The sequence below is a fragment of the Lepidochelys kempii genome, chromosome 3 (genome assembly GCF_965140285.1).
Source record: "Lepidochelys kempii isolate rLepKem1 chromosome 3, rLepKem1.hap1, whole genome shotgun sequence".
Lineage (NCBI taxonomy): Eukaryota > Metazoa > Chordata > Testudines > Cheloniidae > Lepidochelys > Lepidochelys kempii.
Window position 1 is genome coordinate 163699599 of NC_136382.1, and position 25961 is coordinate 163725559.

A 25961-nucleotide genomic window follows, 5' to 3' on the forward strand; every position below is an offset into this window, starting at 1 on the left:
GGGGAGCGGGGAAGTTTCTTTTTTGTGGGGGTCTTTTACCCTGCAAAGAGGGGAAAGCCAACTGGCTATTAAGGGGGAAACTAAACTGACTATACACAGAATAGTGTCACATGCTCAAACAAACTGGAAAAGGGTTAACTGCTCTCTAATCTTTCAGTTAAAATTATCTTTGGTGTTTTCCATAACAGTTGTTTTGAAAAAAGACCTCAATTATGTGATTTCTCTTTTAATCACCAGTGTCCTTTGAGAAACCATCATTAAAAACTGGTCAAATTCTTTGATGATAGTAAACATTTAGCTCAGTCTTTCAACTGCTCTTCCAGTTTAACCCACCATCTGTTACACTGCAGAGCTCTTCAATTTACCCACATAAATAAAGAGAGAGCAGGTGCACACAGAAGTCATACTTATAATACATATATGCTCTTTTATGGTAAATAGAAATCAGAACACATCACACCAAAAAAACCCAAGTAATACAGAGCTGATTGCTCCGCAAGGTAATCTGTGAAAGACAGCACTCAGATGGGGTGAACCAAACTAGTTCAGATAAAAGAACTACACCAAATCTTCAGTTTTTTCCCCGAACAAAAATCTTTATATAAAGTTCGGAAGTATTTATGTATATTTTTCTCTACATACATTGTCCTGCCAATAACTGCTATGAACAAAGACAGAAAACTCTCAAGGAAAGTCTGCTTTTGGGAGATTTAACCAAAATCAAATCCGTACTCCAAACCTTTTGAGATTTACTTACCACTGGAGTTTGGGCCAATATGTTGAACTTCCTTGGCTTTAAACTGACTCAGTGCTAAGCGCATATAAGCAGTGACCAGAAAAACGTAATTACCAATTAGAGTTTAGCCAATGGTCAGAAGATCATTTGATGCAATCAAAGAGAAGGAGCTATTTGACAGTTTAGAAAGTCTGTCAACAAACATAACTGAAAGAATTGGAATTTACAAAGAGATAAACGTCCTAAAAAGGATCTCAGTTATTTATCCACAAAGGAACAAATTTCTGCTACCCATACAACAAATAAGGAATGTTGGGGAAAAAAGGGTCCAAATTAAAAGGACAAGCTTCAACTAAGCCAAACACGACACCATGAGCTATTAAAGCCTCAGCCAAAACAACTAGACATCCAATTTGAGTTCTTCAAGACATATTTCCCATTAAAATAGCTTTGGAGATCATAGTTTGAGAGTTCAATAAAGCAGTCTTAATAGGATTAGACATTTTAGATGTCTATGCATTGTGCATTTACAGAAGATCAAAAGAAGATGTATACCACAAATTGTTCAAATGCACCCCTCCCTGTGGCTGTTTTAGACACAATTTCATTGAAATCCAGCTTGGCAGCAACATCTGGGAAAAGCAGCTCCCTTTGTATTACTAATGAATGTGCATCAAGGCATGGAATTCTCAAATACTTAATTTTTATATTATAGGTGGAGCTGATAGCACTGCCTATAGTTAAAGTTGCCCAACATTACCCATTATAAGACCCTGTTTTCAGTTGCTTATAATATTGTCAAATAAACCCTTTGGGCTGAAATTTTCCATGCCAGGTGCCTCCCCAAAAAGTCCAACTTGAAGCAAAGTTTCAGTTAAAACAGTTCTGCTATTATCGAGAATGAGATTAGAGAAAAATGTTGTTTTGCCCATGATAAAAAAAAATTCTTACAACCACATTGTTAAGAAGCTCAGACTCCCCCATGCTTTGGAGCATGGACTTGTAATTTGCTAGGGGGTCACCCTGATGCCAGAGATGTGCCTTCTGATGTTCTCATGAAGATTCATTCAAATTTGGCCAAGTTATAAGCCTCTGAAAAAAAATCTCAGTTTGCACATGGTAAGCAGAGACTTGTTAAAGTTTGGCAGATAAAAATTCCAAATAGTCGGTCCTCGCTGACATTGCTCCAATCCCTCACAGCTCTCACATGAGATCAGACTGCACATGCACCATCCCCACAAGGAAACTAATTAAGCATGCTCAATCCCACAGCTGCAGGACTTTCCCTCCAATTCCTTCTCCCAGCAGCTGGGGTCATTTTGGTGTTAGGAATCAAAACTGAAAGCAAGGAGACTCTCTCTCCTACTCTCAATGCTCCCCCTGTTGGTGCCCAGGCAGCATAGAGAGGAAGAAATAGCTTGACTGGAATGCAGAGGGGAGGGAGAAGCAGGAGCCAAGAAGGGGGAAAAGATAGCTGAAAGGGGGTGGGGACAGTGGCAGAACTGTTTGTATCGACTAGAACACATGCCCCTCCAAAATCTGGAACTGAACTCAAGATGCTGAGCCTCAACATTGCTTTGTTGTCTAGCAAATAGTTATAAAACCCACTGGCAAAGTTTGTCTCTCTCCCTGTCTGGTTCACACAGAAGAATACAGCCTTCTACTGCTACCAACTACTCCATTTGCTCAAGCACCAGATGACTGTACTGTGGATGTAAATATCCCAATCTTGCTGATAACCCAAGGTGGAGATCATGGTCCTACATGACAGGATTTCATTTTTTTCCAGTTTGCTTAAAAAAATTATGAAATTACACACAAAGAAAACCTACGTTAAAAGATCATTAAAGTTGCAAAGTCAAGCACACAGAAGTTAGGAAATGCCAGAATTAAGGTTGCACAGGCAACCTTGATTCAGCATCATTGTACCTGTGCATTATAATACAGTATTTAATTATATGATCACATTCCATTGTAACAAAAACCTAGACTAAAAATATAAGTGAGCTTCAAAAATGATCCAGCAGGTGGACTAGCAATAATCAAAGATATGTACAGCTAGAGAAATTGAAACAAATAAAAGGATTTATACAATAACCTAAACTAAAATTCATATGGAAAAATCCTCACGTATTAATGCTAGGACCATCACTATGAACTAGGATGGTGAGAGATTTTCACTTTACTGCAGGAGTTTGCTGCAGCTGTCAACATGGTCAACTGGGCTAAAGGGGACAGTTCAGTGCCTGGACAAGTTGCATACTCTGTAACTTTACTTGACTATTAAACACTCTAAAACATAGGTGCGCTCCTCCAAAAAACCAATGGGTTACTATGTTACAGTATTGGACTTTACTGTGGCATTTCTGATACTTCAGGTAGGAAATACCACAGTAGTGTCAATACACAATAAAGTCAAACACTCAATGTGTTAACTCCTGCTATTTTTTTAAGTGGCATCCACTATACACTGTTATTTCCTCTCAAAATACTAGTCTTTTGCAATAAGTTCTTGCTGCTGCCACTCTTGACATTATGTTGCAGAAAATCCAGCCAAATTATTTGTTCCCAACAAATTCCTATCACTCTGGATTTGTATTTAAAATGCTTTCTGTAAGCCCAGCGCACTACATGCGGACAGTTACGGTATGCTTGCACCACACTCGGCAGAGAACCGCCAGTGGCTGTAGCATTGAAAACAAATGCCAGTACGAACATCTGCAGCAGTGATCTGGCACCAGACTCTACTCTGCAATATTTGTGCCTTCTTGTTGCATAAGCAACTGCTTTTTAAAAGGTCAAAACAGGTTTCAAGCGACCCCAGATTGCTAGCAGAGTTCTAGGCCTTCATCAACACTCATAAGAATGGCCATACTGGGTCAGAGCAAAGGTCCAACTAGCCCAGTATTCTGTCTTCTGACAGTAGCCAACGACAGGTGCCCCAGAAGGAATGAACAGAACAGGCAATCTTCAAGTGATCCATCCCCTGTCACCCATTCCCAGCTTCTGGCAAACACCTCCATCCCTGCCCATCCTGGATAATAGCCACTGATGGACCTATCCTCCATGACTTTATCTCGTTCTTTTTGAACACTGTTATGAGCCTCCTGACCTTACTTGACCCAAAAAGCCCTAGAGATTCTTGCCACTTCAACAAGTTGTCTGGATGTGGAGCTTATTTTCATATCTGTACTCTCAGGACCCTGAATAAAGCAACGTGACTTGACAAAGCCCATAAAGCTATGTAATTGAACAAAAACAACCACAAAATATCCCCAGACCAAACGGAAACAAAAAAAATTTGCACCTATTTAAAAAATATTTGACTTTTCTCCTGAAAAATGTTTTTCTATTATCATGTGATTTTGTTTTCCTCAAACCTGATTAGAAAAACAAACAACCCAAAAACTTGCATCTATTTGTGATCCGGCATCTGATGCAGTCATGGTAAGAGTGTCAAACTAACATTCTCAGAAGCAAAAGAAAATACTAATGGCAAGCTATTACTCAGAACTTCCATGTTTATGGATTAAAACTTTTCAAAAACCAGGACACGGCAAAGAAACAAAAACAAAGCTTGTGCTTTTTAGACTCCCCAGCCAATCTGCTCCTGCAATCATCTGCACTTGTGATTTGCTTACTAATCACCAGGAGCATTCATAAAATGTACCTCAGTTCCAAAAAAGTAAGAGGGAAGAAGAAATCTTGGTAGCAAAGCTGTTCCATCTCCTGAGGCCCATGATACAACTCCAGACCGAGGACTTAGAATTACACTTAGGGCCAAAAGATGGCTGAAAATAGCACCTTGGTTTTTCACTTTTTTGTATGTCATTGCAAATTTACCCTGTTTAGATGCCAAAGCGATTTTCCTAGCTGTCACCATAGGACAGTCAATTAGGTCTAAGAATCAAATTATGCTTTTTACTGATTTGTATAGTCACCAATGAAGCTTCTAGAATAAAAATTTAACAGTGTAGTTCACTGTAAACAGGGCAGAAGAGAGTCCTGCTCACACATCACCATTGCAACAGCTCTGCAATAAAAACTACAGAAAACGAATAGTTTTGTTGGTTAAAGCAAGCAGAGGAGACTCAGAAGATCACACTCAGGAGACCTCTAACTCAAAATAAGGCTGACCAATACAGAGGAAGCTTGTTACAAAGTATATTTCTAAACAACTCCCATGTAAATTACAAACCACTGGGATACCTCTTATCACTTAAGACAATCTTACTGTGAGTAGTACAAATGCAAAGAAATGAGAGGCCATCAAGTCCAGCCCCTGTGCTGAGGTAGGATCAAGTAAACCTTAAACCAAAGGTTTGTCCAACCTTTCATTAAAGTCTCCAATGATGGGGATTCTACAACAACATCCCTTGGAAGCCTATTCCAGAGCTTAACTACCCAGACATTTAGGATTTCTTTCCTAATGTCCAGCCTAAACCGCCTTACTACAATTTAAGCCCATTGCTTCTTGTCCTATCCTCAGAGGTTAAGGACAACAATTTTTCACCCTCCTCCTTGAAACAACCTTTTATGTACTTGAAAATTATTATGTCCCCCCTCCCAACCTTCTCTTCTCCAGAGAGAACAAATCCTTTTTTTTTTTTTTTTTTTCTTCAATCTTTCCTCATAGGTCATGTTTCCTAGACCTTTAATCATTTTTGTTGCTCTTCTCTGGACTTCTATTCAAATCTTTCCTGAAATGTGGTGCCCAGAACTGGACACAATACACCAACTGAGGCCTAATCAGTGCGTAGTAGAGCAGAAGAATTACTTCGTGTGTCTTGCTTACAATACTACATCCCAGAATGACATTTGCTTTTTTGCAGTGTTACACTATTGACTCATATTTAGCTTGTGGTCCACTATGACCCCCTTATTCCTTTCTGCAGTACTCCTTCCTAGACAGTCACTTCTCATTGTGTGTATGTGTGTGTGTGTGCGCGCAACTGATTGTTCCTTCCTAAGTGGACTACTTTGCATTTGTGTCCTTATTGAATTTCATCCTATTTACTTTAGACCATTTCTCCAGTTTGTCCTCCAAAGGACTTGCAACCCCTCAGGGCTTGGCATCATCCGCAAATTTTGTAAGAGTACTCTCTATGCCACTATCTAAATAATTGATGAAAATATTGAACAGAACTGGCCCCAGGACTGATCCCTGCAGGACCTCACTCGTTATGCCCTTCCAGCTTGACTGTGAACCACAGATAACTACCCCCTGGGAATGCTTTTCCAACCAGTTACTCACCCACCATATTGTAGTTCTAGCCAGGCTGTATTTCCCTAGTTTGTATATAAGGTCATGTGAGATGCATCAAAAGCCTTACTAACGTCAAGATGCACCACATCTACCACTTCCCCCCATCCACAAGGCTATCCTGTCAAAGAAAGCTATTAGGTTGGTTTGACATGATTGATGACAAATCCATTCCGACTGTTACTTATCACTTTATTATCTTGTAGGGGTTTGCAAATTGATTAAATTATTTGCTCCATTATTTTCCAGGTACTGAAGTTAAACTGACTGGTCTGTAATTCCCCGGGTTGTCCTTATTACCCTTTTTATAGATTGGTGCTATATTTGCCCTTTTCCAGTCCTCTGGAATCTCTCCAGTTTTCCATGACTTTTCGAAAGTAATCACGAATGGCTCAGATACTTCCCCAATCAGCTCCTTGAGTATTCTAGGATCAGGTCCTAGTAACCTGAAGACATCTAACTTGTATAAGTAATTTTTAACTTGTTCTTTCCCTATTTTAGCCTCTGAACCTACCTCATTTTCACCAACATTCATTAAGTTATATGTCCAATTGCTATTAAACCTGTTTTAGTGAAAACAGGAACAAAAAAGTTATTTAGCACTTCTGCCACTTACACATTTTCTGTTATTGTTTTCCGCCCTCATTGAGTAACAGGCCTACCCGGTCCTTGATCTTCCTCTTGCTTTTAATGTACTTATACAATATTTACTTGTTAACATTTATGTTTTAACTAACCTAAATCTAAACTAAATCTCCCTTGCTGCAGATTGAGCCCATTACTTCTTGTCCTATCTTCAGTGGACACAGAGAACAATTGATCGCCATTCTCTTCAGAACACCCCAATCATATTTTAAGACCGTGTGTTTTGGGGGACAGAGAGAGTGTCAGCATGCTGTCTTGTAAGTTCAGACAGTAGCAGGAAGCAACCAGTCCTGAGGCAAGGGGAGGGGAAAATCCCAACATCAGCCCCCTGCCTCCTTCCCTGGGGTCTCTGCACAGCAATCAATCACACACACACACACCCCTCTGTGTTCAACAACATGAGCACTCCGCATTAATGGTTTGTTTTGTGTCCCAGAGCAGATCAGCTCAGCACAGCACATAAAGGCTGTCAGAAATGGTGCTTTGAAAGGGGAGGGCCATATGTCTCCAGGGCAGCCAAGTTCAAAACAAGCAGCAGAGTGGTCACTTGAGGTATTATGGGAATGCTCCAGAGGTCAATTACAGCGGAGAGAGCAATCAAGTGTCTACACTGGCAATAGAGTGCTGGAGGCTCTGTGCAAATAGCCTTAGGACTCTCGTCAAGGTGTTTTTTTTTGCAGCGCTGCAACTGAGGAGTTTCTGCGCACAAAGTGGCTTGGCAGTGTGTACAAATCTGCAGTTTGAGCGCAAAAAGCTGCTTTACTGTGCAGAAACTTGCCAGGGTAGACAAGCCTAAACCTTTGTCATTTTTGTTGCTCTCCTCTGGACTCTCTCTAATTTGTGCATTTCTTTCCTAAAGTGTGGTGCCCAGAACTGGACGTAGTATTCCAGATGAGGCCTCACCAGTGCAGAGTAGAGCTGGACATTTATCTCCTTTGTCTTACATATAACACTCCTGTTAACAGACCCGAGAACATTAACCTTTTTGCAACTGCACCACACCACTGACTCATTCAATTTGTGATCCACTATAATTCCCAGACCCTTTTCAGCAGTACTATCACCTGGCCAATTATTCCCCATTTTGCAGTTGTGCATTTGATTTTTCCTTCCTAAGTGCAGTACTTTGCACTTATCTTTACTGAATTCCCCTCTTGATTTCAGACCAATTCTCTAATTTGTCAAGGTCATTTTGAATTCTAATATTGTCCTCCAAAGTGCTTGCAACTCCTCCCAGCCTGGTGTCATCTGAAAATTTTATAAGCATACTCTCCACTTCATTATCCAAGTGACTAATGAAAATATTGAATAGCACTGGACCCAGGACTGACCCCTGCAAAGTCCCACCAGATAAACTGGGAGGGCACAACAGCGAGCCCGTCAATAACAAGTCTGAGTACAGTGTTTAAAGCAGTTGTGCACTCACCTTACCATAATTTCATTTCTCTAATTTGCTTATGAGAATATCATGTGGGACTGTCAAAAGCCTTACTAAAATCAAGATATATCACATCTACTGCTTCCTCCATATCCACTAGGACAGTAACCCTGTCAAAGAATGAAATTAGGTTAGTTTGGCATGATTTGTTCTTGACAAATCCATGCTGGCTATTCCTTAGAACCATATTATCTTCTAGATGCTTACAAACTGATTGTTTAATCATTTGTTCCAGAGACCCCAATGCTTCTGCTGCAATCATATAATGAAAGACTCTTTTGTAACTGGTAAAGGGACAGAGTTGGGATTGCCCTGGGAATATTAACTCTGAATTTCCTTGCTTTCGTGCCTTAAGGTTGACTAATGTACCTTACTGACTACACGTCTCTGCCAGTCTAAAATAGTACTGGAACCCTCAACTAGTCCTGGAAACAGAAATAAACCTAACTCCCTTATATCAGCAGTTCATAACAATGTGTTAAGAACACCTGGCATGTAGCTTACTTAGCAAGAATCTGATCTAAATCTCATTGAAGTTTTTGCACTGAACTTTCACAAAAGATGGATTGGACTCTCTTTTAATTCAACCTGCATCAAATTAGGCACGATGGTCTGTGTTAGTGTCTCAGTAACCACATTCTGAAATGTATCCTTAAGAAGTAAGCACCAAGAAGTCTTTGGTAGACAAAACAGGTTTCTTACATTTTACCTAAAGGGCCCTGGAAAGCAAGACAAAGTTTCCTAAGAGAGAACTATGCGGATTCTGTACCCCATTACCATTCACCTCCAGATCATCACTTCTAATCCGGGCCAGGCTCCTACTAATCAAAGTTATCACATTTGTGGTCTGGGGGGCTCTGGGAAATGCATCTGTAGCCTCAGAGCACCTGTGGCTAATTTTACGACAGACACTTGTTCATTACCTAAATCGACTCCCTTGAGGTCTATCTCAGAGGTCAAGGACTGAATGGGCATGAAAGACAAGTTACTTTTCCCACCCTAGAGGCTGTCCTTCCAATTTACGGTTGAGGCTTATCTGGAGAGCAGGGCACACTTCCCAGCACTGCCACTATCCACGTTGTACCTGTTCTGTGGATTCACAGAGGATTTCTGTCCCCAGAGCTGGCAATATAGCACCTTTCACGGGCACTTTTTTCCTTTTTTTTTTAAAAAAGATTGTAGATACTGCAGATTATATTATTGTTTTAGTGGGGTCAGGAGGGAAGGAAGGGGGGGCGGAAGAGAAAGACAAACAATGCACTGTACTGAAAGGCTGTTCTAGAAGGACTTCAAAACAAAACACATCTCACTGTAAAAGAAATGCTCAAAAAACTGGAGTACTTTTCAACAACTACATTCTTCTCCCACGTAGAAAGGCTTTCAGATAAGGTGGGGGATCTTGCCCAGAAACAAGTATTGTGCACAGTACCTTGGGAAAAAAAAAATATTCCACAAGCTAGCTGGCTCAGCCAGGATTAAGAAATATCTTGATAAACAGTTAATGATATGAAAGGCAAAGCCCCTTGGCTTCAAGTCAGAAAAGTAATTACTCCCATCTGGGCACACACAACCCGCAAAAGGGCTACAGTTTTAAATTGTATGAGCAAATATTTAACAGAAGCCCATGGATCCTCCTTTTGTAGCTGTATTAGGGAAAAAAAGGAAACACTGAAAAGATTTTAGGCTCATGGATATAAAGCAAGTATACAAGACCATATACAACAAATAAAGTTCTAGGAAAGGTACAAGTAATCCCTCATCTAACTAAGATACCAAGCTGTAAGGGTAAAGAAGGAACACCGCAAACCCTATTAGAAGGGTGGTTATGCTACTGAAATAAATCCCAATTCCACAGGTGGACTTCTATGTTCCAAAATGTTCACACGCACAGATCTGTACACAGATGCGTTAATAAGCAAATCACAGCAAAAAGTAGATACTAATGATCCCTGAAAGTTCCCATCAGTGCCTCTCCAAAGATCAGCTACCAGGATATTGGAGGGGAGGAGAAAAATTAGCATTCCCTCAGGGCATGGCAGTTCGTGAGTGCACAGTTCGCTGCATTTGCAACTTACAGCAGATACACTCCTGAGTGTAGCCTAACTATCTGCATACCAAAAGGATTGGTTTAAGAAAGGTTGGCTTTCACGGGGAGAGTTTGTTCTGCTATGTTCTTCTTGCTGACTTCTTGCTTATGTGGGTGGGGTGGTAGTGGTGGTTAATTGTTATGGACTGTATTCTACTTGATGGCAGGGTGCCCATAGTGTGGGATTGGCATCTTTTAGATTGTTTATGTTGAAATATTTCAGAGTAACAGCCGTGTTAGTCTGTATTTGCAAAAAGAAAAGGAGTACTTGTGGCACCTTAGAGACTAACCAATTTATTTGAGCATGAGCTTCCGTGAGCTACAGCTCACTTCATCGGATGCGTACCGCAGAAACTGCAGAAGACATTATATACACACAGAGACCATGAAACAATACCTCCTCCCACCCCACTGTCCTGCTGGTAATAGCTTATCTAAAGTGATCAGCAAGTTGGGCCATTTCCAGCACAAATCCAGGTTTTCTCACCCCCGCCCCCCCAGACTCACTCTCTTGCTGGTAATAGCCCATCCAAAGTGACCACTCTCTTCACAATGTGTATGATAATCAAGGTGGGCCATTTCCTGCACAAATCCAGGTTTTCTCACCCCCCCACACCCATACACACACAAACTCACTCTCCTGCTGGTAATAGCTCATCCAAAGTGACCACTCTCCCTACAATGTGCATGGTAATCAAGGTGGGCCATTTCCAGCACAAATCCAACACACACACACACACACCCTCACTCTCCTGTAGCAGGAGAGTGAGCTTGTGTGTGTATGGGGGTGGGGGTGGGGGTGAGAAAACCTGGATTTGTACTGGAAATGGCCCACCTTGATTATCATGCACATTGTAGGGAGAGTGGTCACTTTGGATAAGTTATTACCAGCAGGAGAGTGAGTTTGTGTGTGTGGTTTTTGGAGGGGGGTGAGGGAGTGAGAGAACCTGGATTTGTGCAGGAAATGGCCCACCTTGATTATCATACACATTGTGAAGAGAGTGGTCACTTTGGATGGGCTATTACCAGCAGGAGAGTGAGTTTGAGGGGGGTGGGGGGAAGCGGAGGGTGAGAAAACCTGGATTTGTGCTGGAAATGGCCCAACTTGATGATCACTTTAGATAAGCTATTACCAGCAGGACAGTGGGGCGGGAGGAGGTATTGTTTCATGGTCTCTGTGTGTATATAATGTCTTCTGCAGTTTCCACGGTATGCATCCGATGAAGTGAGCTGTAGCTCACGAAAGCTCACGCTCAAATAAATTGGTTAGTCTCTAAGGTGCCACAAGTACTCCTTTTCTTTATGTTGAAATAAACATATTCACGTTTTTTGAACAGTAAAGACCATACACTCCAACACTGAAATGCACAGCAACTTGCTACCAAAACCTGCCTTCAGATCTTACACACAAGCTAAAAATCTCCTGCTCTTTCCAATATACAACTCAAAATCCCCCAAAAGATCCACAAACTCCAAACAGCAAGATATGATGTGAGAAAAGATACAAGTCCTGTTCAGTGGCAGAACATTTATATTCTAATAATGAGAAAACCTAGGTTTAGATACCTGCCTCAGTCTCTCTCATCAAGGTACGAACTGGGAGTTTCCATAACTGGTGAGCTACGTTACCAAGAGAAAACAAGACTTGATTAAGAGCAGCTTGAACAAAGTTTCTTACTTGGTTCAGTCCTGGCTGGAGGACCATGGTGACAAAAGGAAATGACAGGAGGAGAAGAGCTGGGGTATCTACAGAGAAGATATGGCTGTTATAAAAGTGCAAATTTGGCCCCAAATCCAAGCTGCAAAACCCCCAAATTTCATGCCCCAACTCAGGAAGTCCTGGACTTTGTAAATTTGTTCAGATGGGGGAAAAGATGACATCAGCTATAAAGCTAGAAAAAAGACAAACCACCATTCAGCATCCAGAAAGTTATATTTGATTTTCCAAAGCATCAGAAAAGGAACATGCCCATGCTGACTTCTTCAAAGTCAGCCATTCTAGTGTATATAAGGTCACAAAGAGGCACTTGAAACCTACATTTTGTGACCTTGTCACTAGAAGAAAACTGCCACTCGACAATTGGATAGGAATAAAAAAAACCCTCAATAATTCCTTAACTATTGGCCCAATCTCAGCCTGCCATATTTTTGCAGGGTGATGTACAATCTCCCCTGCCCATGGAGTTATAATACTGTCAGACTCTTAACCACAGCAGCACTAATGGGCATTGCTGTTATACCAGCTATATTTTTTTTGCTATTTGAAATCACGCAAGCTACAGAGATTTTAAGAAAAATAAAGCGTCAGCACCAAGCTAACTTGCTCTAATTACCCAAAGAGTTTTAAAAATACTTTAATACCACACTTGAGTGAAATTTCTAAGTGCTCTTCATGCCATGGAGTGTTTCAACACGCTCCCTAAATGCACATAAACAAAAAACATATGACAAACTGTTGTCTCCCAACCGATTAAAATATTTCTTCCTGGCACACAAAAGCACTTAGTTAGCTTGTGTGGATCTTGGCCAAGAGAAGTATTCCACCCGCTACCAAGCATAAAGTTCAAACACAAGCACAAATATGCTTAAAAATGGGGCAGCTTCTGAAAGTTCAGAAAGCAAGAGAAAAGTCTGAGCAACTTGTTATTAAACCCTAGATACTTGAGGGGTTCACAGGATTGGTCCAAGGGTTGGCAAATCCAAAAAAATCTGTGTCACTCCAGTATCTGTTTGTAATGACCATGTGATTTTGTTTGATAACTCTAGGAAAGAAAAATGCATAATGCCCTAACCAACTCTGAAACCTGGCTAACGTGCATACAATTAAGTGAACAAAACCCCCACATCTGATCTTTAAAAAAGTCTCTAAATACCCTTATTATTGCCTGCCAATATAGTATATCTTTCCATAACAATAATCACCCTCACACCTGTGCAAAGCCCTTAATTTTCAAGTTTGATAATCATTTCAGAGCAAGAGAGTACAAAGAGACTACCTGTGTGAATGCGCAAGTTGAACAGATCACTGTGCCACATGTTACCACAGGGAAGTCCCAGCCATTTACTACTGTATGAGACTTCAAATCAAGTCACAAGCCATTAAAATCCAATAGTTTCTATTACTGTCTCTGATTATGTACCAAGCATGAGTCCAACTTTTACGTATCACTAAAGCAAAATGTACTCACTGTGATCAATGGATCATCAAAGTCTACCTTGAGCTTCACAGAATTGACTAAAGATTACGATGTGAGGGGAGATGGGTCTAGAGACGCTCACTCTCTGTCTAAGCAGCCCACACACAAAAATCATACTTGGAGAACCACTGTGCTAAAGGGCAGAAGTATTTATGCACCATCAAATAAAACCAGGATAAACAACTACAGTAAGAGAACCCCTCATGTCAATTCAGCAAGACCATGCCTACCTGTTTGCTTTTCAGGGTCTTCCCAGAAATACTTTGTTCTCTTTTAGCAACTTCATTCCCTCTGAGCATATTGATGAAGTCTTTCTTTGAAACAGATGACATCAGTTTAGCACGTTTCCTATTGGAATTCCCTGCTTCTTTCACTTTCTCATCAACATTCTTTTGGTGTTTCCGGACAGCATTAAATAACTGCACAACACCCCTAGGGTTGAAAAGAAAGATGATATTGCATTTTGCATCAGGTTGTCATTATAGATACACACACACACACACACACACACTCCAACAACATTGTGCTGGTGCAAATGCTAAAAAGACCATCAACTACTGTTCTCAAAAACAGTGACTTAAGGCTCTCACACAGCTAAAGAGCAAGTAATCATAATGCACCTCATTCTTCACACCTGCTGCTATGAACCAGACAGACATCTACTGCTATAGAACCCAATTCAGCAAGGTACTTAAGCACATGGATAGTCCCAATGAAGTCATTGGGGCTACTCACATGCATAACTGAACTAGAGCCAGAGTTCTTAACAGGTTATTGAGCAGTCACATCAAGTTGCTGAAGGATGGTACAAAGTGCTGGAGTCAACCACAGGACAATGCTCTACCCCGCCCCCCAAATCTATCACCTGCCACTCCCACCTATCAAGTCAGAAAGGGGAAGGAGTATCAGAGTGACCTCAGCAAAATAAAAGTAAATATAGAGCGAACACCAGCAATGTGTTCTGCCAAAGACACGTGATACCGCACTGAGGTAATGTGAGACAGTGATCTGACCACGAGAAAAATGAATTTGGTGAACTCTCTGTAGAGGAAAAAAAAAAGAACATGGTAGATGTGATTGATCTACATATTTTTAAGTACAGAATTAACAAAACAACAAGCTCAGGCACCACATTCATGCTGGGCAAACACTTAACACATTAAATTCTTGCCTAAATTCTTATGTTCTTATAAGACTTCTGAACTAGTTTGTTGAACTCAATACTGTACAAGGCAAACCTGGGTATAAATCACTTGGCTCCCACGAGTCACTTCTTAAGAGTTCTATCTGATTGGAAACAGATTACCCACACATGCTTTTATATCTGCTTTAAAAAAAAAAAAAGAAGAAGACGACGACAAAAACACTTTCTTACCGTGTAGCAATTCTCTGAAAATTTCTCTCCCTTTCTCTGTCTTTGGCAACATCTGGCTTCACTCTGCACATCATTTCCCACTCCCGCTTTTTATCAAGCTAGGTTATAAATATTGTTATGTGAAAAAACATTAGGCATTTTAAAATGTAACATACTTTGATAGGATATTCTGTAAGACGACAAAGATGATAAATCATTTGGAGTCAGTTTGGATGAGGGTTAGGGAAACTTCTAAATAGTACTTTTATGGGGCTGGACAACAGGTCCTGGGATAAGTTTGCCACACTCACACAAGGATGCCAATCAGATTCTCAAACAGCCTCTTGTCCCCACAAGGAGATAAAAAGCCCTTGAGAGTCCCCCTGCAGAAAATCTTCTGGGTGACCTAGAAGGATTAATGGAGTCTGGGAGGAAACTCAGCTCATCCCTTTTCAGCAAGAGAGTGGCGAACCAGGAGGAAATTATTCAAAAAGGAATCCTTCCCCACCCCTACCCCAAAAATCATATTCTTCATCACACAGTGTAGGAACAGCATAGTAGACAAAAAGTTTAAGTTAAATATTCAGCCAATAAAGGTGTGTCACATTTTGGGCCTACACTACTTGATGTTCTCCATCGAACAGACTATCATACAATGCACTGTATTTTGTGATGGGCAACGACATAGCAAGAAGAAAGCTATAAAGGAAAGAATTTGGACCAAAGAGGGAGAACATTGTGTCCACTGGAAAAAGAGCTGAGATATAAAACATTTCAGTTTTCTTTTGAAGCTCGCTGTTTTAAAATCCAGCCTAACCATATTTTCTGCCATCATCATCAGCCGCGGTAAATAGTGTTTTTATTTCCACTATGATAGTGGAAAGTTGTATTCCCCACCCCTGTTTCAGGAACAAGTTTGCATCATTTTTTTAAAAGCAATTTAACAGTGTTCTAGTCATAGGGATCTTACATTAAGTCTGTATCATACAAAAACTCGTTCATGAAATTAGAGTCCTTATCTTTATCATTCCAGGCAGACTACTATGAATTCATGAGTTTATGACCATGCTCTGGCCTTTGATCAAAAGAATTACCCTATTCTAGCTTCCATCAGCATGGAATTAATAAAAGGCAGACTGTTTTCAAGTTTATCCAGGGGTGAACAAATCAGTTTACAGCCTCACAGCCCACCACTAATTTGCAGTACCCCACATATTTATTGGATAACACGAGGTATTCAGCGTGAACGGTAACTGATTAGATTGCTTACTGCAATGCTTTGCATTTAAAAGGTGGGCTGTAACCACCATGGTATGTCCCAGCTAACCAAACCACTGACTGGGTCATCCCATTTAAATGCCTTGGCCTAACAATACTGTTTTAAGTGTTTCTATTCTGTACTTTTAATAGCAAGGTAAATCAATTTTCTATTTTTAATCACAATTCTTCATAGGAAAAGCAGCTAACCTACTTAATCAGCTACACAATTTTGTTTTAGTCACCTAACAATTTCAAAACTGCATACAACCTGGGATGCTTAAAACAACCGTAGACAGAACATGAGAAAAAATACTCATTGGGAAAGAAACTGAACTGGCAGCGTGATCCACTAGACCAGGTAATCAAGCTCCACTCTGATTTACACACAGAAGTCAAATGGTGGCATAAGTCACAGCAGAATTTAGCCCAAGGCAACTTTTTTGTCTCTAGCTTCTGTGATACTAAGACATTGGAACTTCACATTTATTTCGGTTTGTAACACTCCAGAACACACCTATACCACATATTAAAAATAGTCTTAAGAAAAGTGAACCAGTAGATGCTTTTCACTCCCCCACAACAACACATACTTAATCCAAAATGAGAGCAAAATCCAAACACAATACTCCCATTGCCAAACACCAGACCTTATTGCGACCCAAAAGCCTGTGTGGGTAAAGACACAGGTCTTCAGCATGTCCTGAAGATCAGCAGATTCAGGCTATTTCAGTTCAAATGAGTGAACGGATCCCAAAGGTGAGGCAGGGCCATAACCAGGGCAGGGTAAGTGGGGGCAGCCGCCCAGGGCACATAGCCACAGGGGCGGAAAAATGGGGCGAAGAAATGAAGGGGAAAAAGAAACAGTAGGGGATGCAAATATGCTTGCTCACCCTGGGTGCAAATATGCCCTTGTTATGGCTCTGAGATGAGGAGTCCTCATGGAGGACGTCTACCAGCAGCTTCCCCATCTCTACCAGGGTGCTCCAGCTCAGGAGCCCCCATTAAGTGCTGGAGTGGCAGTACTGCACAGGGATATCACAGACGGTCTCTTTCTCACCTGCCTCTTTTTCTCTAGCTTCTCTTGTTTTTCTCTCTCTCTTTCCTTCTCCAGCTCTTTACTTTTAACCAATATGGTGGATTTACTTTTGGGAATCTTTTTGTTAAGCACTTTCGCCATGGCCTCCGCCCAACCCGCACTTGGGCCAGCCTGGGATTCTGCTTCATTTTCATCCATTTTGGCATGGGCCATCGCCTCATCCTCATCGTCACCGTCTAATGCTTCGCCCTCTGAAGAGAAGTCGTCTTCTGGGAGCTCTGAACTCCGCTCAGAACCTGAAGAAAGGGGGAAGATGTCAGAATCCCTGCTTCTGAATATCCTACCACTAAGAGAATTCCTCTCAAGCTGAAATGTTACAAGAGTTCAGGACCACGCACCATTTCCTGTTACAACTAATTCCTCAAGACGACGTCCAGTGGGGCATACATCACTATAATGAATTTATTACAAAGTACATTGTGTAAGCATTTGCTCCTCTGAGTGATGATTTAAGAAGTTGGGGTGGGAGGAAAGAGAAGAGAGCAGTGACAATTTATTATGGGATTAATGAACATTTTGATGATTAAAAGCGGCAGATTTCTGAGAAAAAGCTTTTCTGGTAAAATATTAAAACCGCAACACTGACACCTAGTGTTTAAATAAATAGAACCAGGCAGATTAGCCTAATGGTTGCATGACATTTACCCACAGATACACAAAGCTAATTCAGATTAGCGCACAAGCCACATTAAAGTAAAAGACCCTCAAAGCACAATTTCCTAGGCAGATAGAAAGTATCCGGAGGGCTGTTTTGTGGCTCTAGGATCCAGAATGCTCAAACTTTCCCAGAACATTGAGCTCCTAGGTCACAAAGAGATGCTCACATCTCCCCTGAGAATATGGGTAATACCTACTTCTTTCTTTTGCCCAGAGTAATACTGGATTTTGAAAACAAACAGCAGCAGCATGTGAGAAGAGGGGAGAGAGAAAGGGCCACCAGTCCCCCTCCCCCACCCAGATATACATCTCGCAACCACCAAAGCAGACTGATGAAGCCTTCTTTGGAGGGCAACATGTGGGACAGCAGTTCTGTTAGCTACCTCTTGGGTTGCCCTTAATGAGTTTCAGTTCTCCCCAGTTTGCAAGCAGATTTGAAGAATGACCTGGGAACAAGGAGAGATCTTTCCCAGCACATCTAGGCAACCCCTTCACTTTTTGCACTGACTTTGGTAACAGCTGCTTCAGGTGCTCTAATTCTCATACCATGCTTGAACCCTCAGAAAAAGGACTGCCTTGTGGTTAATGAACTGGTCTGCCACTCAGGAAGGCTTGAACTAATTCCTCTCTAACAAACTTTCTGTGTGACCCTGGGCAAGTCACTAAGGGCCAGATGCTACCCAACATGAGTAAGGGTAACAAGTAACTCAATAAAGTTAATGGGACTATTTGAGGAATAAGGTACTACCTAGTAAGAGTAAAGGTCTCTCTCTGTGCCTCAGTTCTCCATCTGCACAACTGAGACAATACTTCACTATTGTACAGGGGCATTGTTTCATAGATTTATAGAGTTTAAGGCCAGAAGGAACAATTAGATCATCTAGTCTGACCTCCTGTATACCACAGGCAATTGAATTTCATCCACTTAGCCCTGTACTGAGCCCGATAACTTGTGTTTGGCTAAAGCACAACTTGCAGATAGTCATCCAGTTTTGATTAAAAGATATCAAGCTACTGAAAATAAGCCACTTGCCTGGGTAGCTTGTTCCAGTAGTTAATCATCCTCAAGGTTAAAATTCAAATTTGTCTGGCTTCAGCTGCCAGTCCTTGGTTCTTGTTATGCCTTTCCCTGCTAGATTAAAGAACTCTTTACCCTCACGGGGAAATACCAGATCCTACTTACACACTAATTAAGACACTTCTCAAAACTCCTTCTGAAAAACTAAACAGACTGTGCTCTTTAAGTCTCTCACTGTAAGGTGTTTTCTCCAGCCCTAGAGTCATTTTTGTGGCCCTTTTCTGCAGCCTCTCCAATTTTACAACATCCTTTATAAAATGTAGACACCAGACCTGGACACACTATCCAGCACTGGTCTCACCAATGCCATATGCAGAGGTAAACAATCTCCCCACTCCTTCTCACATCTACGCACCTAAGGATCACATTGACCCTTCTTCCCCCACAATATCGCACTAGGAGCTCATGTTCAGTGGCTTGTCCACTACTACCCCTACATCGCCTACTCAGTCACTGCTTTATAGCATACTGTCCCTCACTCTGTACATATGGCCTGCAAACACTGTTGCTATATCAATGACCCTCAACTGGCTGTATTACTTCAATGGACCCAGCTTACAAGCAATCCAGATCACTCTGTATGGCTGCCCTGTCCTGTCCTGATCGCTATCTACCAATCTTTGTGTCATTCACAAATTTTATAAGCAGTGATTTTATATTTACTTCCAGATCATTGATGAAATTGTTGAATGGCATCAAGCCTAATATTAGCCCCTTCAGAACCCCACTAGAAACATCTAGGACCTTTATAGCACCCCAGTATTAGCTGGCACCCTGTTACGTTATTTATGACATGCCACCTTTTCGGTATATCACTGGAAAACCAATAACTCACTGATCATTAATATTCTTGCATGATGTACGTACAGTAAAACCCATAACGGACTTTAGAGAGATGTGCTGCAAATATGTTCTTAAAATGTACTTGGTAAGCAGTGCCTAAGTCACACCCGTTCCAGACAAAGGAATGTGTGTCTCATGTAAATTAAGCAAGCTGTGACCAAAGACCAAAAAAAAACCCCACCTTTATGCAAGGTAAACAGAGGCATCAAGAGAGCAAGTAGGGAGAGATGACTAATAAACAATCTTGCAGGGAATGGAGACTGCGCTCCGATGAAGCATTTGTGCCTCTTGAAGCAGGGTCAGTGAACTCTGGGAAGATCGAAGCTATGGAGGAAGAAAACGCCATTTTTGCATCCATTTTTTGAGGGACTAAAGAGTCCCGAGCTCTTGAAATCACAGAATTTTGTATCCTTCAACCAATAGGCTGAAGACTCTGGGAACTGATAAGTGAAACACCTGCTTAGGCAAAGATTGTTATTTGCTGAAATTAAGCTTTAGTTTTAAAAGTGTGTTTTCATTTGTTTTTAATCTTTTCTCTCCTTACTTCTTATACTTGTTATCATTTAAACCCATGACTTTTTGTTTAATAAACTTGTTTTATTTTTACTAGAAACCAATTTGCTGCTTTGAATATGATGCAGTACTAAATCAAACACCTTACAAAATCTGAGTATATTACATCTACACAAAAAGAACAGGAGTACTTATGGCAGCTTAGATACTAACTAATTTATTTGACTATTACCTTTATCAACCAAACTTGTCATCTCCTCAAAGAATGAAATCAGGTGTGTTTGACAAGATCTATTTTCCATAAAATCATGTTGACTGGCATTAGTTATATTCCTATACTATAATTCTTTTCAGCTAACTCTCATATCAGCGCTTCCATTATTTTGCCTGGGACTGATGTCAGGCTAACTAGCCTATAATTACCTGGGTCTTCCTGCTTGCCCTTTTTGAATATAGGCATAACATTAGCACTCTTCCAGTCTTCTGGAATTTCCCTGGTATTCCAAGATTTACGAAATATTAATGCCAACAGGCCAGAGATTCCCCAAGCCGTCTCTTTCAGGATTCTTGGGTACAAGTTCTCCAAGTTTGCTGATTTAAAAAAAATGTTTATTGTACTTAATGTCATCCTTGGTTTGCAGTTACTAATGAAATGGAAAGTCCTTAGGATATGCATATTTCATCCTGCTTCTATCTAAATAAAAAAATGAAATGTTTATTGAACACTTCTGCCTTCTCTCCATCATTAACAATTTTATCATCTCCAGCTACTAATGGGCCATTACTATTACTAAGATTTGTTTTGTTCCTAGTATATTTTAAAACTTATTGTCTTTAGCCCTGACAGCCATGGATCTTCCCCTACTGTCTTTAGCTTCCCTGACAAGTTTCTTCATTTCATAACTTCTCATTAATATTGACTGCTATCAATTTTCCCTTTTATTCCATTTGTAAATATACTGCTTTTTTATTTCTGACTGCAGCCTTCACAAGATGAGTTTTTAGCCAAAGTTGTCCTCTTTCTTAATACATAAAAATGCTTCTTAAAGAATGCCCAATTTTCATTCACATTTTTCTGTCTAAATTTTGCCTCCCAGTCAATTTCACTCATAAATTTCCTCAGCTTTGGAAAACTACACTTTTTGAAGCAGCAAATATATTTATTGTTGGTTAAGATGGTCTTCTGTTTGCCTTTATTGAATATAATCAGGACATGATCACTGGCTCCTAAGCAACAACAAACTTCCAGTCCAGTGATTTATTCCCCACAGTGAGATCCAAAGTAGAGTTACTTCATGTTGGGTGCAATACCTTTTGTCTATAATATTAAGATACTCTAATGGTATTTTACTGCTGGCTTCATGAAACCTCCAGCAGATGTATTCCAAACGAAGACACACCCCACCCTCAACAGGACAATTTTTCTTCCTCACATTCCAGACAGATTCTACAGCAAGCAGAACCACAGAAGAGCCTATTCATAAAACAGTGCCCAGCATGCATTTTCCCTTCACCTTCCTCCTCCCTTCTCTAATCTCATTTTTCACCCTCCATTTCCCTAACCTACAATCCCCATCACCACACCATGTCCCCAACTATACGGTTCTCAAAATGCTCCATTTGGACAGCAATAAAAAGAGTCAGGCCTAAGGGAGAACACACAGTCAGAACCGAGGCTCACAAAGTTTACAACTGGAATTTTTGTACATGCACTTTTAATGAAAGCAAATCCTTAACACATGTTTAGTTAACTGTACAGAATACCTAGCTGAAGGAAGGGAAAAAAAGACTTTGAAGAACTGAACTATTTCATTCCAGAGTCAGAATCAGCCCACCCCGCTTCTGAGGGGTATTTTCTTATTTGCACAGGGCCAAGTGGTTAGTGAATTTTACAAGCCCAGCAAATGGGTATGTTAAGTTAGTTGTCCAAGATCACCGGCAAAGCAAGATGAAGCCACGAATAGAACGTAAGAGACTTGAGCCCAGGCTCATAATTTAAGCACAAAACCATGCTGCCCCTCAGTAACCCAGACCAAACTGCAGTACCATTGCACTCACTGGATACCTTACTCCATGTGTAGTCTCATTGTCTTCAATGGAATTTCTCACGGTGCAAGGTACTATAAAACACAAGTAAAGGTATCATGATCTGGCCCTGTTATGCTTATATGAACACTATTGTGAACAGTCAGCATTCAGATAGAATAAAACTGCTGTGTTCTGAGAAGTTTATTTATTTAAGCCACAGAATACAAATTCCATTAGTGTTCTGTGTCCATGTCATGAGAGGAGGAAAGAACTTCATGAGTGCTGATCCTGGAGTAAGTGCAATGATAAAATGGAAGACTCTCATTTAGATGCTTATTATGCCATCATCCCATCTTATTTAGTAATTTCTTAAAGATGCACTGTCCTTATGCTACCAAGACATCTTCACGCTGCTATCTTGAGTCACCAGCAGGTTTTTAGACATGTGAGAGTGGAGAATCACATAGCTGTTGTCTATTCCCTAACACAAAGAATTTGCCAATTATTCAGCATTCTACTCTAGACCTCATCTATACCTCAAAGTTGGACCAGTTTAATTTATATGGGTTTTTAAACCAATGTGGTTCAATCAGTGAAAACCCCAGTGTTGAGATTTATTTTGGTTTAAGAGAGCCCACACAGCCTTTTGAACTGGTTCAACTAAATCAGTTTTAAAATCACACCTTTAATTTCTCATGTAAATAAGACCTTCAAGCAATAGCACAGCTCTGACTTTGCCCTTCTACAGGAACTTTAGTCTGAGAATCTCTTTACCAGCATTAGCTAAACTAGGCTTGTATTATTCCTAGTTTACAGATGGGGAAACAGACCACAGATGTAAACGTACTTACTGCAGGTCAGAGTGAGTCAGTGGCACTGTCATGAGCAAAACTCAGGAATCCTAGACACAGCCTTCATGTTGCCAACTCTTGCAACCTGATCACAAATCTGGTGAGATCTGATGTAAAGTTCCAGCTCCTGGATTCACACGATTATGTAAGAATCTCAGCTTTCATTAAAAAAAATCTTCTAGCCCTCCTAGTTATGAAGAAAAGCTTGAAAACATCACACAAGTGTACCCTCACGGCTCAGACTTTTAAAAGCACTAGATTTAGAAGAGCCAAATCAAAGCAGAACCAAGCTGATCGTGAAGTCAGGAAAAATTAAAACCAACAATGGATCTACCCTTGCAGCTTCCAGTTCTGTAATTTAATTTACAGCGAACTGGAGTCAACTCCGAACACACTACACATTGCTTAGATTAGTGTGAGAACAAAGTTTTATCCTCAGACAAAGACCAGTTCCACTTCAAGAGACACATACAAAGCACCGCTGAACTAAGGTCTGACTCAGCATTTGAAATGGGCAAAGAGCTATGACCTAGTGCATTTCCCAGACTGTGGTCTGTGTAGATGAGCTTAATGTTCCATCATTCTCTTCAAAACAATTTTTGAAGGTGGTTGTACACGAACCAATAAAGTTTGGAAACTGCTGATTTAGTGACATTTCCCTTTGCTCCTGCCATCCATCTCCACCCTCTGACAAACAGAGACTAGGGACACCATTCCTTACCCATCCCGGCTAATAGCCATTAATGGACTTAACCTCCATGAATTTATCCAGTTCTCTTTTAAACCCTGTTATAGTTATGCTCCAAATCTTGAGGTTACAGTCTTGGGGCTGGTCTACAATACGAGGGGGAATTGATCTCAGTTACGCAACTTCAGCTACATGAATAACGTAGCTGAAGTAGACGTACTTAGATCTACTTACTGTGGTGTGTTGACGGGAGCCATCAATTCCCCTTGCGCTTTTCGTTGAGGTGGAGTACCGGAGTCAATGCTAGAGAGATTGGCAGTCGATTTATCGATTGGCAGTCTATACTAGACACGATAAATTGACCCCCGCTGGATCGATCGCTGCCCGTCAATCCGGCCGGTAGTGTAGACAAGCCCTTGGTCTATACTTAACAGTTTTACAGGCATAGCTATATCATTCAGGGATGTGAAAAAACACCACCACCAACACAGCTATTCCAACAAAACCCCCAGCGTAGATGTAGCAATGCCAATGGATGAGTGCTTCTGTCAACATAGCTAATGTCTTTCAGGGAGGTGGTGTTCCTACACTGACAGAACAACTCCTTCAGCATCTACAGGAGCAGGCTATGCCAACACAGGCTCCACAGTATAGGCATAATCAAAGACTTTACTACAGAAATTGAAAATTGCCAAAGGGAATGTTATAGCTAAAAATCACATGTGGTATCATGAAAGTCCAAGTGATGTTTCTTCTTTAGATAATTTAGAGACGTTCCCATAGCCCACAGTAGTAACTAGAGAGGCTAGTCCTACTTACCAGACAAGTTTTGTATACTAAACAAATTTTTTCAACCAAACATATGATTATTAATTTTGTGCATCTTGAAGTATCTCTTAAAAATGCAGGATAAAGCATAGGTAGGTCAGACTAAATTAAAGTGGAGTGTTTAGTTTTAGCAATTCAATTCTATCGAAAGAGGTATTTGGGGCTCTATCTTGAACTACAAGAATTCTATCCACGCATAATTTCCAAACCATGGTAGTAATACCGTAACCACATATGCACAGACTTTAAACAGGAATCAAACTCTCAGGATCTAGTTTTGCCTCTCTTAAAATACCTCTCTCTTTCTGAAACAAACAAGACCACCCTAAAGCAGGGCTCTGACATAGGCTACTTTGACATTTTCAGGATACTTTATCTTGTGACATAATACCTCTTCCCAGGCTGAAAAGAGGACAATTTTTCTTCGGAAGAAAACTTTTTTTCCTTGCCCTTATTTTTAAGAGATGATTAATCAGGTAAATTAGTATTTGAATGCTGCCAACAACACGTTAGAGGATGAAGATAATCACTAGAGGATGAAACGTACATCACTAAGGCATATTAGTAAATTGGTGTTGAGTTAATCTATATTGGTTGCTTTTGTGCGCATTTGTATTCTGTGCTGCCTCAAGTGGATTTCTGTAGATCCTGCAGCAGATGGAGATGTTTCATGTATTTTTCTTGACAATAATAAATAAAAATAAAACTTTCTTTTCTTCCTGGAAAGAAACAGCAGTACACAGGATACATATGCTATCAAGTACTGCAGTTCTCAGAGCATGAAAATGTTCTCTCAAAGGGGTTTACACATCCAGGAATCTGCAAAGACTAGAGCTACTGTAGTGCCAGGAAAATGGGGTGGGGAGTGATGAGGAAGGGACCACACAAAAGCCCATACAAGAGCAGCAGAAGGCAACCACAAAGCCTAAATGGAGGATCTCAGGTTGCATCTACACTAGAAGCGCTACAAGCGGCGCAACTGTAGTGTTTCTGGTGAAGACACTCCAAGCCTACCAGAGAGAGAGTGCCCATCGGCTTTATTACTCTGCCTCCCATGGGTGCGGAAGCTATGTCGATGCAAGAAGTTCTCCAGCCAACGTAGCACCATCTACTCCAGTGCTTAGGTCAGTATAACTTACATCACTCTCGGTATGACATTACACTGAAGTTAAGTTCTAGTGTAGACAAGGTCTCAAATGTTATTTGCGCTCTATCTAAGCCTGATCTACACTAGACAATTAAGGTTTCAGAGTAGCAGCCTTGTTAGTCTGTATTTGCAAAAAGAAAAGGAGTACTTGTGGCACCTTAGAGACTAACCAATTTATTTGAGCACAAGCTTTCGTGAGCTACAGCTCAAATTAAGTCGGCTATCACTATATCACACCCCTAAGCAATGTAGT

The 25961-nt window shown here is 40.7% G+C and overlaps 1 protein-coding gene across 6 annotated transcripts in view; it reads right to left on the minus strand.

Annotated features, from left to right (window-relative positions):
- Positions 1-25961, minus strand: part of RRP15 (ribosomal RNA processing 15 homolog) — a 46628-nt gene that overhangs the window by 19625 nt on the left and 1042 nt on the right. For 2 of the 6 annotated variants that reach the window (XM_073338873.2, XM_078852266.1), the window contains exons 2-4: positions 17037-17311; positions 14741-14838; positions 13596-13797 (exon numbers count right to left, since the gene is read on the minus strand). In XM_073338873.2, coding sequence (XP_073194974.1) covers positions 13596-13797; positions 14741-14838; positions 17037-17311 — 575 coding nt within the window. Of the gene's footprint in view, positions 1-11563; positions 11789-13595; positions 13798-14740; positions 14839-17036; positions 17312-20589; positions 25959-25961 lie in introns of those variants that run through there. The other 4 variants (XM_073338872.2, XM_073338871.2, XM_073338870.2 and 1 more) reach the window with 4 other exon arrangements.